Below are 14,839 nucleotides of genomic sequence, written 5' to 3'. Positions count from 1 at the left end.
CATACATGAGATACAAATGGCCACATACATGAGAGATTGCAGGAGACTGAGCTGTAGTGTATATGTGTGTGTGTGTGTGTGTGTGTGTGTGTGTGTGTGGGTCTTACCAGACTGAGATTGCCGGAGACTGAGCTGCAGACAGCACTGCTGGACCCTCTGCTCAGGTCACTACACTCAGTGCGCTCACTGATGGGCTGATCGGCCTACCACCGAACTCTTACATGAATACTGAGCTTGAATTTCCCCTTGGGGTTTAATAAAGTATCTATCTATCTATGTATCTATGTATCTATGTATCTATCTATCTATCTATCTATCGAGCAGCAAACGCAGGGCTATTCTTTATTTATGACGCCCATGGGCCTTAAATAAACTAGATGTACCGCATAGCGGTACAAAATATGACCGCCGCTCAGTCCTGTACATCCATTCCGCGAAAATAAATCATATAAATGAATTTGTCTCTATCTTCTACTCCATCCCCCACTCTTGAAACTTTTGTGTATGCTTGTTTGGAATGTGTGTTTGCGGGCCGCACACAAAGTAGCCTACTGGTGCTGCAAAGGTGAATAGATTTGTAGCACTTGCCAAAAGATGTGTAGCATTGTTATAAAACCTTTAAAATATCTAAACAATCACAAGTAGGGCAGTTCATCACAGTCCATCCATTGCAACTGGACTGATGAAAGGTACACCTTTAGGCTACATTGTATTTGGGAAAAGCAGAAGGTAGCAGCATAATGTATTTATTTATTTGTTTTCTAAACAAAACAATCCCTGTCAGTTCCATGCCGTTTTCAACAGCTATCAAGAAGAGAGGTCATGTCATGGATTTGTGTGAATGTTTCTTCACAATAGAAATTGTTTAATTTTGCAATTGAGATATGCACGCACTGGCGCCCCCCCGACGTGTTTCGCCCCGGTTTCAGAGCTATTCTAAATGCAAAAATGCATGGAGGGAGTTATGACAAAACCGTGACTGTTAATAAACTATAGGCTATATAAGGTAGGCCCTATGCTTAGGCCTATTACACAACATAAATTGTCACTAGGCTATGCTGGCGACCCAAATAAAATATCCTTTGGGAACCAATGGCTTACAGTATCAAGCGGACTTAAGCTGCCACCTCTTGGCGAAAAGTTAATAGTTTTGCATATCAGTAGTAATACATTTCACGCAGCTGTGTGAATCACGGAAAGCGACACTTCTAAATGGAACCCAACCCACTGTACAGTAGCTCAAGGTCTATGGCTAAAGCAGCCATAATGAAAGCGTTATCATTGTTTACATACTTCACACACACGTGTTTTTTAATCGCCTAGACTACTACTACCAAGCTGGAATCAAAGCACATCAACTCCCCTCTCACACCCTAAACACGCACTTCGAACAAACAAAAAGCATCTCAGTCTCACGGTATAGCCATAGGCAAAACTGTATTGGACCGGTGTAATGTTGGTACTAAATCATCGCAAAGAATGATTTTTGTATCACGTGCAACAAATATGTGTAGGTACAGCCCTGGCCAGGGGCCTGTACTACGAAGCGGGGTGACTGGCTTATCCGGGTAACTTCGAGAGTAACTTGATGACGTGTGGCGTAACTTCCCGATTAACCCCTACTACGAAAGCTGGATATGTTTTAACCGAGGTATGCTGCCATGGCAATTTACGCTGCATCTCAAACCTGCTCCAAGCAGGTTATGTTCTTGGTTAACCCGAGGTTTCCGTTAATCACACCCTTTATAAGTACCACCCCTCCACTAACAATTTCTCCCGAGACATGTCGGCGTACCTGGATGATCCATAGGCTACGACATTGGAGCGCAAATCGCGAGGGACTCTCTTCGCAGGACGAGGGGTTTTAGAGACCGCCAGAAAATATATATAGCCTACCCGGTCGATATTCTCTATAAAGATATAGATTGTCAGCGAGGGAATTTGTTATCTTATTCGTTATCTAAAAAAGGGCACCCCCCCCCCAAAAAAAAAAAAAAAAAAAACTCACGGGCTATATGCAGGACTGAGAATAACGGGGTCTTTTTTTAAATATATATACACAAAGAAGTAAAACACTGAAATACAGCACTCAATCACCTTAACTTATCATTATATTTTTAATGGCCACTAGTGGTATTTATGTTCTGCTTAGGCAAGATCTTTGAAATGACCTCTAAAATAGCCTATGTTTTTTTAGATTACAATTATTTAGCATGCAGCTCTTTAACCCTGTACTTTCTAGCATGGTACTCTCATCTCATATTTGGTTTCATCACTTAGGCCTACCCGTCCTCTGTGCCTCCTCCTGGTCCACATTTTCCTCACATGTTCTGGAGGCTTGTGACTGCTCCTCATCTTAAATGTAATGTAATTATGAAGCCATTAGTAGGCTAAAATATGAGTCTGATTAATTAATCAATTCGTCTACACAGTGTCATGTCATCTTTATCACAGTGCAAAGTCTCTGTCTCACCTGCTGGTTGGCTTTTTCGCAGCCAATCCTGCAGTGATTGCTGCCTCCCTGAATTGTCTCTCTCTCTCCTGAATCTGACTCTTTTCAGTGGGCATCTTGGCTTCAAACAATACCCAAAATACTAGTGATAGGATTTATGCATTTAACCATTTTGAATAAAATAATTAATGTGATGCATTACTTCCATCATTCATTCTTCTTGCTAATTTATAACTAGATGTACCGCAGAGCCGCCCAGTCCGGCACATTTTTTCCACAAAAATAAGTCACACTTGGCAAATTGTGTTCATTTCCTCCTTTGTTCCTGCTTAGCTTCAGTAATTCATCAAAGTCAGGGTATCTGCTGGTCTGACCGCTGGCTAAAAACAAAAGGTGAAAGGCATATATGATTCTAATTGTCTCACTGAATTGCATTATCCACACTCAATTGCATTATCCACACTCAATTCTCACTGGTATCTGCTAGACAACAAGTACCAAAACATGATTAGTTCATAGATTTCACATGTAAAATACATTTTATATAATGTGCATGCATGCGTACATCTACTGTGTGTGTATGTGGCATACGTATGATTATTGTGAATGTATGTGTGTGAATATCTGTTTATGCACATGTGTGCATATGTAATTGGTTAACATGACCCCTGGAGGCAAACATATGCAAAAAAATGGTCACCCTAGGCCCTACGGTTCTCAAGATATTCACAGAAAACTCTGTTGGTGTACGGTCACTAAATGTACACATAAATTATTTTATTGTATGGCCCCCCATAAACGAAAGTTCACGAAACTTGGCATGCATTCGGAGGGTGTCATAATGATCCTACACTTTCAATTTCGTGCAGTTTTGACCATGTCAGCCAGAGATATTGTGATTAAAACACCTAATTTTTTTGCTTTTAATTTTTAACTAGGTGGCGCTATACATGAAATAAGTGGAAATGGGATGGGTTGACATGGCCCCTTAAGTCCAACATACAAAAAAAGGTGGTCCTCCTAGGCCCTAAGGTTCTCGAGATATTCACAGAAAACTGTCTCCGGCCACCTACAGGCCAGTTGGGGTACAGTAACAAATTAATTTATTGTGTGGCCCCCCATGAACGGAATTCCACGAAACTTGGCGTGCATTCAGAGGGTGTCATAATGATCCTACACTTCCAATTTCGTGCAGTTTGGACCATGTTAGTTCACAGATACCTGCGATTACAACACCTCATTTTTACTTTTTTGTTTTTAACTAGGTGGCGCTATACATGCAATGAGTGGTTATGGAATGGGTTGACATGGCTCCTTAAGATCAACATACAAAAATAAGGTGGTCCTCCTAAACCCTACGGTTCTCGAGATATTCACAGAAAACTGTGTCTGCCCTACCCTCCTTTCGGATTGACAGATGAAAACGAAAAACGATGGTTCCATGCTATCCATGTGGGGTTACATACCCACCAAGTTTCGTGTACCCCGGTCTTTCAGTGTCCCGGAACAATACACGATAAAAGATGAAAGCAAACTCGGATCAAATACGTTTATGGTTCATTCATAGCAGGCGCTTTTATCCACGACTTACAATCATTAAACATTATTTTAACATTAAAATGAACAATGTATAGTAGTCATATGGCCAGAAAAATAAACACATAAAGCAGGAAAATGTATTTGTTAGAAACAAGTAGGCGGTTTTGGTTTTTCTGTGACTGAATTATCCATTAAAGAGTATTCCACATTAGTCTTACACAAAACTCTTACACAATTGTGTTAAGATGCATTAATTGAATATCTTTATTTGATTAAAACGTCAGGTAAAATCAACAGTGCATTCAGAGCAATAATCAAGCACATAATTCATGGAGACCAATAATAAATGAACTGGGGCAATGGCATCTATTCAAGATTAAGGTTGGCTGCGTGGTGGGGGAAGCTGGTGGAGGGGGCAAGAGGCTGGCGGGCAGTGGATGGGTCTCCAGCGCCCTCTGGCTGTGTTGACTGGATGTGCGTAGAACACATGGTCTCCAGCGCCCTCTGGCTGTGCTGACTGGATGTGCGTAGAACACATGGTCTCCAGCGCCCTCTGGCTGTGCTGATTGGATGTGCGTAGAACACATGATCTTTGAGGGCATTCCAAAATGACCACTTCACCTTCAGTTGAGAACAGCTAGAACCAGAAACAAACTTTTTGCCAAACTCTCACTGCTAATCTTAAACTGTGTGTGTGTGTGTGTGTGTGTGTGTGACTCCGCTCATCTTAAACTGCTCTTGGAGTCTGCCAGTAGGCACTTGGAGAAATATTCAGACTGCCCTATAAGACATGAGTCCATTACCCACTACACCTCCTATCCACCGCAGACAACACAGATACGGAATATTACACATTGTAATATAAAGACCTCTAGTATATTAACATTATAATCATTAGTATTACTTCTAACATAAGTATTTTATTACTTATTCATTCATTTAGGTGTGTGTGTGTGTGTGTGTGTATTATTCCATGTACAGCACATTTGCTGACTCTTTTGGAATAACAACCTAATTGGAGACGATGGCCAAGTCCCGTCTACTGACTGAATGCTGATTGGGTTTTCCACACTGGTCTACGTTAAAAAAAACGACTTGATTGGTCGCCTTGCTGGGGGTGGGCTGAACAGAGCCCCGCCTCCTCTGCATTTTAGTGCAGCCAAGGAGACTGGGCAGGAAGTGCTACAGAGTCACCAAGGCAACCTACCAGGGCAAGCCGTAAAATACATAAGCCAGCCACATGATTTGTGCGTTTGAGTTTGGCGGAGCAGTAAAACCTACAGAGCAGTAGAACCTTTAGCAAGTCACGGCCTTCGGACGAAATTCGGACGGCGCCACGGGCTTCCTGTTCGCCACCTGGTGCCTGTGATGAGACCAGGGCGTGGCGTAGACGCACCTGTGATGAGACCAGGGCGTGGCGTAGACGCACCTGTGATGAGACCAGGGCGTGGCGTAGACGCACCTGTGATGAGACCAGGGCGTGGCGTAGACGCACCTGTGATTGGAACAGGTGTAGACGCACCGGTCATGACATCAGGTGTAGACGCACCTGTGATGTTGGCAAACGCTGAGGTAGGATTAGATTCTGGGCCGTGTTAGCGAGCTCTGTTAGCAACCGTATGGAGCTGTGAGTAGCAACTCTAGATTAGTTGGTCATTTCAAAACACTTGAAAAGAGTTCCTTGCGCTAGTGAACCAGAGCAGCACTGAACAAACAAACAAACAAACAAACAAACAAACAAACCACACGCACACACGCATGCACACAGACACAGGGGAAAACAGAAGTGTACAGTTGAGAGCAGAAGACGGTCTGCTCCTAAACGACAACAGAAAGAGACGTAACTAAAGAGAGGACAGAAGGGTTGGGTCTCCATGGCAACAGGAGGACACGGAACCAAAGAGAGGACAGAAGGGTTGGGTCTCCATGGCAACAGGAGGACACGGAACTAAAGAGAGGACAGAAGGGCTGGGTCTCCATGGCAACAGGAGGAACGGAACCAAAGAGAGGACAGAAGGGTTGGGTCTCCATGGCAACAGGAGACCACGAAATTGGGTCTCCAAAGAGAGGACAGAACAGTTGGGAGAGAGGACAGAAGGGTTGGGTCTCCATGGCAACAGGAGGACACGGAAATAAAGAGAGGACAGAAGGTTGGGTCTCCATGGCGACAGAAGGCAGTAACTAAGAGAGGACAGAAGGGTTGGGTCTCCATGGCAGCAGGAGACGCGGAACCAAAGAGAGGACAGAAGGGTTGGGTCTCCATGGCAACAGGAGGACAGCGGAACTAAAAGAGAGGACAGAAGGGTCTCCATGGCAACAGGAGGACACGGAACTAAAGAGAGGACAGAAGGGCTGGGTCTCCATGGCAACAGGAGGACACGGAAATAAAGAGAGGACAGAAGGGCTGGGTCTCCATGGCAACAGGAGGACACGGAAATAAAGAGAGGACAGAAGGGTTGGGTCTCCATGGCAACAGGAGGACACGGAACTAAAGAGAGGACAGAAGGGCTGGGTCTCCATGGCAACAGGAGGACACGGAAATAAAGAGAGGACAGAAGGGCTGGGTCTCCATGGCAACAGGAGGACACGGAACTAAAGAGAGGACAGAAGGGCTGGGTCTCCATGGCAACAGGAGGACACGGAAATAAAGAGAGGACAGAAGGGCTGGGTCTCCATGGCAACAGGAGGACACGGAACTAAAGAGAGGACAGAAGGTTGGGTCTCCATGGCAACAGGAGGACACGGAAATAAAGAGAGGACAGAAGGTTGGGTCTCCATGGCAACAGGAGGACACGGAACTAAAGAGAGGACAGAAGGGCTGGGTCTCCATGGCAACAGGAGGACACGGAAATAAAGAGAGGACAGAAGGGCTGGGTCTCCATGGCAACAGGAGGACACGGAACTAAAGAGAGGACAGAAGGGTTGGGTCTCCATGGCAACAGGAGGACACGGAAATAAAGAGAGGACAGAAGGTTGGGTCTCCATGGCAACAGGAGGACACGGAACTAAAGAGAGGACAGAAGGTTGGGTCTCCATGGCAACAGGAGGACACGGAACTAAAGAGAGGACAGAAGGTTGGGTCTCCATGGCAACAGGAGGACACGGAACTAAAGAGAGGACAGAAGGGCTGGGTCTCCATGGCAACAGGAGGACACGGAAATAAAGAGAGGACAGAAGGGTTGGGTCTCCATGGCAACAGGAGGACACGGAACTAAAGAGAGGACAGAAGGGTTGGGTCTCCATGGCAACAGGAGGACACGGAACTAAAGAGAGGACAGAAGGGTTGGGTCTCCATGGCAACAGGGGTTGGGTCTCCATGGCAACAGGAGTGACACGGAACCAAAGAGGAGACAGAAGGGCTGGTCTCCATGGCAACAGGAGGAACCTTGAACCAAAGAGAGACAGAAGGGTTGGGCCCCCATGGCAACAGGAGGACACGGAAATAAAGAGAGGACAGAACAGTTGGGGGGAACGTGTGCGTTTAGGATGGTTCATCCGGAAAGACGGAGCAGGTCTTCTCTCAGGTCCTCTCTACTCGGTGGCCATCTTGCGGATCATGTAGTTGAGGATGCCGCCGTGGTGGTAGTAGGTCAGCTCCACGTCCGTGTCGAAACGCATCCGTGCCTGGAAGGACTTCCCAGTGTCCAGCTGCAGAGGGGCACACAAGAGCAGGGCTTTATTACTGTGTGTGTGTTCACGTGTGTGTGTGTGCGTGTGTGTGTGTGTGTGTGCTTGCGTACGTGTACGTGTGTGTGTGTGTGTGTGTGTGTGTATGTATATGTTACCTTGATGTCCACCAGCATGCGTGGCGTGAGCTGTGGGGGGATGACCACAGTGTAGCGCTCCTGGCAGGTGTGTGTGTGTGTGTGTATGTTACCTTGATGTCCACCAGCATGCGGTGGAGCTGTGGGGGGATGACCACAGTGTAGCGCTCCTGGCAGGTGTGTGTGTGTGTGTGTGTGCGCGCGGGCGCAGGCAAGGCAGTGTGTTACCTTGATGTCCACCAGCATGCGTGGTGTGAGCTGTGGGGGGATGTACACAGTGTAGCGCTCCCGGCAGGTGTGTGTGTGTGTGTGTGTGTGTGTGTGTGTGTGTGTGTGTGTGCGCAGTCCCTTGATGTCCCCAGCACGCTGGTGAGCTGTGGGGATGTACACAGGAAGGCCCCCTGGCAGGTGTGTGTGTGTGTGTGTGTGTGTGTGACAGCCATCTGATGTCCACCAGCACGCGGGTGAGCTGTGGGGGGGATGACCACAGTGTAGCCCTCCCGGTGAGGGCCCAGCCAGCCCGGTTCCAGGGAGATACTCCAGAGGCATGATGCCCATGCCAACCAGGTTGCTACGGTGAACTCACCATACCAACCAGGTTGATGCCCTGAGACGAAAGAGAGAGAGAAAAGATGCTTGATGGAGTGATGTTGATGTGTGTGTGAGAGTGCGTGATGTGTGTGTGTGAGTGTGTGTGTGTGTGTGTGTGGAAAGTGATGCGTGTGTGTGTGTGTGCGCGTGCGATGCGTGTGTGCGTGCGCGCGTGCAAGTGCGTGTGAGTGATGCGTGCGCGTGTGTGCGCGCGTGATGCGATGCGACGCGCGGATGCGCGCAGCGCGAGTGTGTGTGGAGAGTGCGCGCGATGCGCGCGCGGAGATGCGCGCGATGCGCGATGCGCGATGCGAGATATGCGCGCGATGCGCGCGATGCGATGCGCGCGATGACGCGCGCGCGATGCGTGCGCGATGAGTGTGTGTGTGAGTGAGTGTGTGTGATGAGTGTGTGAGTGTGCGTGCGATGCGCGATGCGCGATGCGTGTGTGTGGTTTCTCTCTGTGTGTATCTGAATGAGCTTCCAAGCAGGAAGGCACTCTCTTAACTAGAGACTGATTCAGGCATGTGAAGGGGCAGCCCCAGCCCGGGGTCCTCACCAGAAGGAAGGGTCCTTTGGCAGCCCAGTCTCTGGAGCTCCCAGAGCCGTACTCCTTCCCAGCAAGCACCAGGAGAGGGTAGCCGTCCTTCTGATAGCGCTCGGCAGCATCAAACACGTCCATCTACACACGCACACAACACACACAGACACACGGATACAGACACATATAAACACACACACGCACATGCTCACACACACAAGTACGCACACGAGCACACGCACACAAACAGACTATTTAAAAATTGATGGTTTCCCAAAATTGAAGACAGAATTATTACATGAGTATACATATATTTACACACCAAAGACCAACACACACACACACAAACACACACACTCACCGTCTCTCCTGTGGGCTGGTAGAGTGTTTTGGGCTTGTTGCCCAGAACCTGTTGAGAAGGGCTGGATGCTGGCATAGGTTCCATCGAAACATGACCGGGCCATTCCCCGCCTGAGTCAGATGAGTTAAACCCTCAACGAGGGCTCAGCCTACAGGAACACCGCCTTACAGAGTGAGTGTGTGTGTGTGTGTGTGTGTGTGTGTGTGTGTGTGTGATGCGGAGGCATGGGGGGGGGGGTGGAGTGTGTGTGTGCAGGTGTGTGTGAGGAGGTGAGGAGGTATGGGTGTATGGGGGTGTGTGAGTGTGTGTGTGTGTGTGTGTGTGTGTGTGTGTGAGTGTGAGTGCGTGAGTGTATGGGTGTATGGGGGTGTGTGTGTGTGAGTGTGAGTGCGTGAGTGTATGGGTGTGTGTGTGTGTGTGTGTGTGTGTGTGTCTGTCTGTCTGTCTGTGTTGACTGTGTATGTATCAGTGGCGGTTGCTGCTCTTTGGAATAGGGGAAGCTCTGATAAAAATGGTCATTTATGAAATGAATATTATTAAGGTGCTATATTGTTATTTGAGGGCAAAAGTCCCAAAACCCAGAATGGACCAAACAGTATAGAGTTCTGAGACATGGCAGCTGGCTTGGCTACAGGCTACAGGCTACAGGCTATTTGGGAGCTATTTGGTAGCCTACTAGACTATTCTATTCCCTTAGGCTATTTGGTAGCCTACTAGACTATTCTATTCCCTTAGGCTATTTGGTAGCCTACTAGACTATTCTATTCCCTTAGGCTATTTGGTAGCCTACTAGACTATTCTATTCCCTTAGGCTATTTGGTAGCCTACTAGACTATTCTATTCCCTTAGGCTATTTGGTAGCTTACTAGAGTTATTTCCCTTAGGCATAAAAAAAAAAAAGGTTTGGTTCCTGTTGGTTGGTTTTTTTTTTTTTTTTTTCCCCCAGTGGCAAGGGTAGAAAATCAGTCCCTCCAGGATTTTCAATTTGGTTTTTGAGACTGTTTCGACCTAAAACCCTGGATGGAAGTTTTCATGTGTTTTTAGCTGTTTCTTGTGGAGAAATTATGGAGGAAGTGAAAATTGCAAAAAATAGTTATGATTTTTTTTTTATTATTTAGGGCAATTAAGGTTAGTAAGACCAAAATCACACTGATAATCTTGATGCTTATTAAAAAAAAGGATAATCAAAGGTAAACAGTAAGGATTACAGAAAATCAAAGTAGGCCTACTTTATTTGTGAAAATGTTTGACTGAGGTAATTCACAAAGCAGTATAACCTTTTCGTGAGAACTGTCCAAAAAAGACAGTCACCTAAAGAGATGGCATCATGGTCATATGTTTCAATACATTCATTTATTTTTGTAATTCATATTAAGTTCATATCTTTTTTTGCATAATTCATAGTCTGTGGCCTGCATAATTACTAATAGCCAAGTAAGTATCTAGTAATTTCATATTGATGTAAACTATTTGACTACACTTCTGTTTAATGTCATTACATTGGTGGTGTACATCTAATTGACTGCCTGCCCCTTTAAGGACGTGAGAGTAGCCTAATTACATTTCTGAGTGGATTGGAAGGCTACCATCTGATTTTGGTAGCACTACTCAAACTAAGCCCACAAGCTAGCAAACATGACATAAGCTAAGGACATATCCAGGTAAACGCTTGCCAATGGGTTGCATAGCCTACTAAATGTCAGTAAACCAAGTAGGCCTTTAATTAACTTACTTTCATAGCCTAGGTAGGTTAGCAAACACCAGGTTGAGAGATGCAAGTAAGCAGATCATTAACGCTAGCCTTCTATTTATTCTCATCAAAACTGCAGAGGAACCAACACGCTAGGGCAGTCTTTTGGTGTCATATGCAGAAGGTGCAGAAGTAAGTGTGCCATCTGGCTCAATATTCTGCGCGAGGGACTGTTGTGGTAGGTGAAATTTCAATGGTAAAACTACGATGATTGGTCAAATTTAAAAAAGGCGGTGTTTGGACAAAAATCATGGTGCCTTGTAAGTGACCTAAAAACAATCGCCTTCGCGAACAGCTGTGCATAGGCTACTTTGTATGAGAGAATACGCTCATCCCTATACATAACGCAAGGGGTAATTCATGTAATTATAGTTCGCCTTTTATTTGTGGATTTTTTTAATGTAGCCTAGACTATTTAGTGTTTTTTTTCCCCAAGCTCATAAAATAAATTTGGGTCGCACATACATTTTTATGCCCTAGGCTATTTGGTAGCCTACTAGACTATTATATTCCCTTAGGCTATTTGGTAGTCTACTAAAGTTATTCTGTAAGTTCATCTGCCTTGCTGCTTTATGTTGATGTGTTATGTTATGTTGTGGCAGGAAAGACTATCAGAAGGCTGTTAGCATAATGCATCCAGGCTACACAGTTAGATAGCAAGCTAGCTTAGCATAATGCATCCAGGCTACACAGTTAGATAGCGAGCTAGCTTAGCTTAATGCATCCAGGCTACACAGTTAGATAGCGAGCTAGCTTAGCTTAATGCATCCAGGCTACACAGTTAGATAGCGAGCTAGCTTAGCATAATGTAGCGAGCTAGCTTAGCATAATGCCTCCAGGCTACACAGTTAGCTAGCGAGCTAGCTGGCTACAACCTAGCTGAAATACACAACTGAACGCATGTCACAAACTCAGTAACTCCATATTTACGTTTTATTTACAGTATTGAGAATTTGAGCTGCAACTTGCCTCTTGGCTTCACCTGCCCACACCTATTTTTATACAGTCTATGGCCAACACTAACGTTAACGCATCCCTAAACTTGAAACTCTTCCTCTCCAATCACGACATATGCTGTTAATCAAAAAGAGTCCAGTCACTATGACGGTTCCTCCAATCATCATACAGATGCTCGGCGTCCGGGCCATCCCACTGTACCATTCACTCCCAGAGACCCCGGGCTTCCCTGGAAATTACGATTTTGTGGCGCTTGTCCAATAAACGTGTAGCTTTTCTGCACCGAGATCAGCCCACTCTGTAGTGCCATTGAAAGTTCAGTGAAGCCGAGCGTCTGTAGGGGTTTTTGATGGATCGTGTCGTCACAGCAATCTAATCGTAAATCAGGTTTCTAGGCCAAATATACTTGTGCATAAAAGAAATTTGGTCTCTGCATTTATCCCATCCGTGAATTAGTGAACATACAGAGCACGCAGTGAACACACAGTGAGGTGAAGACACACTAATCCTCGGGCGAGTGAGCTGCCTGCTACAACAGCAGCGCTCGGGGAGCAGTGAGGGGTTAGGTGCCTTGCTCAAGGGCACTTCAGCCATTCCTACCGGTCGGGGTCGAACCGACAACCAGTGTAGTGTAGCGTTTGGAAGAGTAGGCTAACGTAAAACAGAATTATTTGTTGCAATTTTCCAGGATATATTAGAGAAGGCTGAGCTTCCCCTGTAGTCTTAGAGCAATCACCTCTGGTATGTGTGTGTGTATGTGTATATGTGTGTATGTGCATGCATATGTGTGTGTGTCTATGTCTATATGTAAGGGATAATGGACGACACGGTGGTCTGTTCACAGAAGTTAATGCACGGTCGAGGTTGTAAACGGCCCGGCGGGGCCGGAGTGAGTAAATGCATTGCCGGAGGGCCGCTTAAACCTCGTGGTGCATTAACTTCTGTGAACAGACCACCGTGGAGTCCATTATCCCGCTTTTATTCCACTGGTGCCACTATGCTTGGTGTTCATTTCCTGTTACAATTTAAACGCTTTTAATCCGCTAAAACGGTCTTGTTTGTAGAACTAATTTCTTCCGGCACATATCAACTAATTTCTCAACTCACAGGACAAACTGCCGTTACTAGTTCTAAATGGATGGTTGCTAAGGCCAAAGGCCAATCGTTAGTTCTATCTCTCCCGTTGTCAAGCCGGCGATCCAAGATTCTGATGAAATTTAGCTTTGAAACATCGCTTACTTTAGCCTGCTGTCATCCATCTAGCTAAAAAAAGCCACCTCCGGCCATATGCTACAATGTTGCAATGTTCTGAACGCCTGCATTTTACAGCTCGGATGCAACGCGGACAGTTCATTTAAACAAAAAAATGGATCTACTTCATAGGTGTGCAGATAACATACGGTTAATGGTCGTTCTAAATTACGTAGGACAATGGGAAATTCAACCAAGCAGTGGAATATATATATATATATATATGTGTGTGTGTGTGTGCGTGTGACGCCGCCGAGGTGTATATATGTGTGTGTGTGTGTGTGTGTGTGTGTGTGTTCTCACCCTCGGCCAGTGAGGTAGCGGGCAGCGGGGCTGTTGCGTGCGATGTTGCCTGCAGGGGAGATGTGGTCAGTCGTCACCGAGTCGCCGAAGTTCAGCAGCACGTACGCGTCCGTGATGGTCTGAGGAGCCTTCAGCTCCCGGCGTCGCCGTACAACAACGCTTTTAGACCACATACGGCCACACACACACATCAGTGATCAACACTCACAAATACACAGTTGGACATTGACACACACACACAGAGTCAACATACACACATAGTTGACACACACACACACACACACACATTCAACATGCGCATTGCCTTGAACACACTCGCACAATATCGCATCACAATAATACCGCGACGCACACACACACACACACACCAGTGATCAACATCACAAATACACAGTTGACACACAGACAAACAAGCACACACGGAAATGTAACATACACACACACAGAGTTAAAAGAGAAAGAGAGAAGTGAGGAGCTTACCAGTCCTTCCAAGAAGGGTGGAGACTTGATGTTAGGTGGATCTTGGGGTCCTATGTGTAGAGCTCATCAGATGGAGCCCAGAGAGTTCCACTGCTCATTCACTTTCTACATGGACACACACACACACAGAGTTAAAAGAGAAAGAGAGAAGTGAGGAGCTTACCAGTCCTTCAAAGAAGGGTGGAGACTTGATGTAGGTGGACTTGGGGTCCCATGTGTAGAGCTCATCAGATGGAGCCTCCAGAGAGTTCCACTGCTCATTCACTTTCTACATGGACACACACACACACAGAGTCAACATACACACATAGTTGACACACACACACACATCAGTGATCAACACTCACAAATACACAGTTGACACACAGACAAACAAGCACACACGCAGTCAACATACACACATAGTTGACACACACACACACACCAGTGATCAACACTCACAAATACACAGTTGACACACAGACAAACAAGCACACACGCAGTCAACATACACACACACACAGAGTCAACATACACACATAGTTGACACACACACACACACCAGTGATCAACACTCACAAATACACAGTTGACACACAGACAAACAAGCACACACGCAGTCAACATACACACACACACAGAGTTAAAAGAGAAAGAGAGAAGTGAGGAGCTTACCAGTCCTTCAAAGAAGGGTGGAGACTTGATGTAGGTGGACTTGGGGTCCCATGTGTAGAGCTCATCAGATGGAGCCTCCAGAGAGTTCCACTGCTCATTCACTTTCTACATGGACACACACACACACAGAGTTAAAAGAGAAAGAGAGAAGTGAGGAGCTTACCAGTCCTTCAAAGAAGGGTGGAGACTTGATGTA

The 14,839-nt window shown here is 46.1% G+C and overlaps 1 protein-coding gene and 1 long non-coding RNA gene across 3 annotated transcripts in view; both read right to left on the bottom strand.

Moving 5' to 3' along the window:
* Window positions 1-3,987: 3,987 nt before the first annotated feature.
* On the bottom strand, window positions 3,988-6,033 carry LOC125289423. Of its 2 annotated transcripts, none has more exons than XR_007192632.1 (2): window positions 5,388-6,033; window positions 3,988-5,354 (listed from the first exon to the last, which is right to left on the bottom strand). It is a non-coding gene; the product is annotated as an uncharacterized LOC125289423 (long non-coding RNA). The 2 variants fall into 2 exon arrangements; XR_007192631.1 differs by having other exon boundaries at window positions 4,232-5,354; window positions 5,421-6,033.
* Window positions 6,034-7,385: 1,352 nt separating this feature from the next.
* aco1 (aconitase 1, soluble) overlaps window positions 7,386-14,839 on the bottom strand; it is a 29,114-nt gene continuing 21,660 nt past the window's right edge. The window contains 8 exon segments of the mRNA XM_048236092.1: window positions 7,386-7,639; window positions 7,777-7,841; window positions 8,268-8,335; window positions 8,337-8,362; window positions 8,906-9,028; window positions 9,249-9,282; window positions 9,284-9,358; window positions 13,510-13,643. Of these exon segments, the coding sequence (XP_048092049.1) occupies window positions 7,523-7,639; window positions 7,777-7,841; window positions 8,268-8,335; window positions 8,337-8,362; window positions 8,906-9,028; window positions 9,249-9,282; window positions 9,284-9,358; window positions 13,510-13,643 (642 nt within the window). The 3' untranslated portion in view covers window positions 7,386-7,522.

Source organism: Alosa alosa, chromosome 24 (genome assembly GCF_017589495.1).
Source record: "Alosa alosa isolate M-15738 ecotype Scorff River chromosome 24, AALO_Geno_1.1, whole genome shotgun sequence".
Lineage (NCBI taxonomy): Eukaryota > Metazoa > Chordata > Actinopteri > Clupeiformes > Clupeidae > Alosa > Alosa alosa.
Note: the sequence above shows the minus strand (reverse complement) of the source record. Positions and strands in the feature narration are given on the sequence as shown.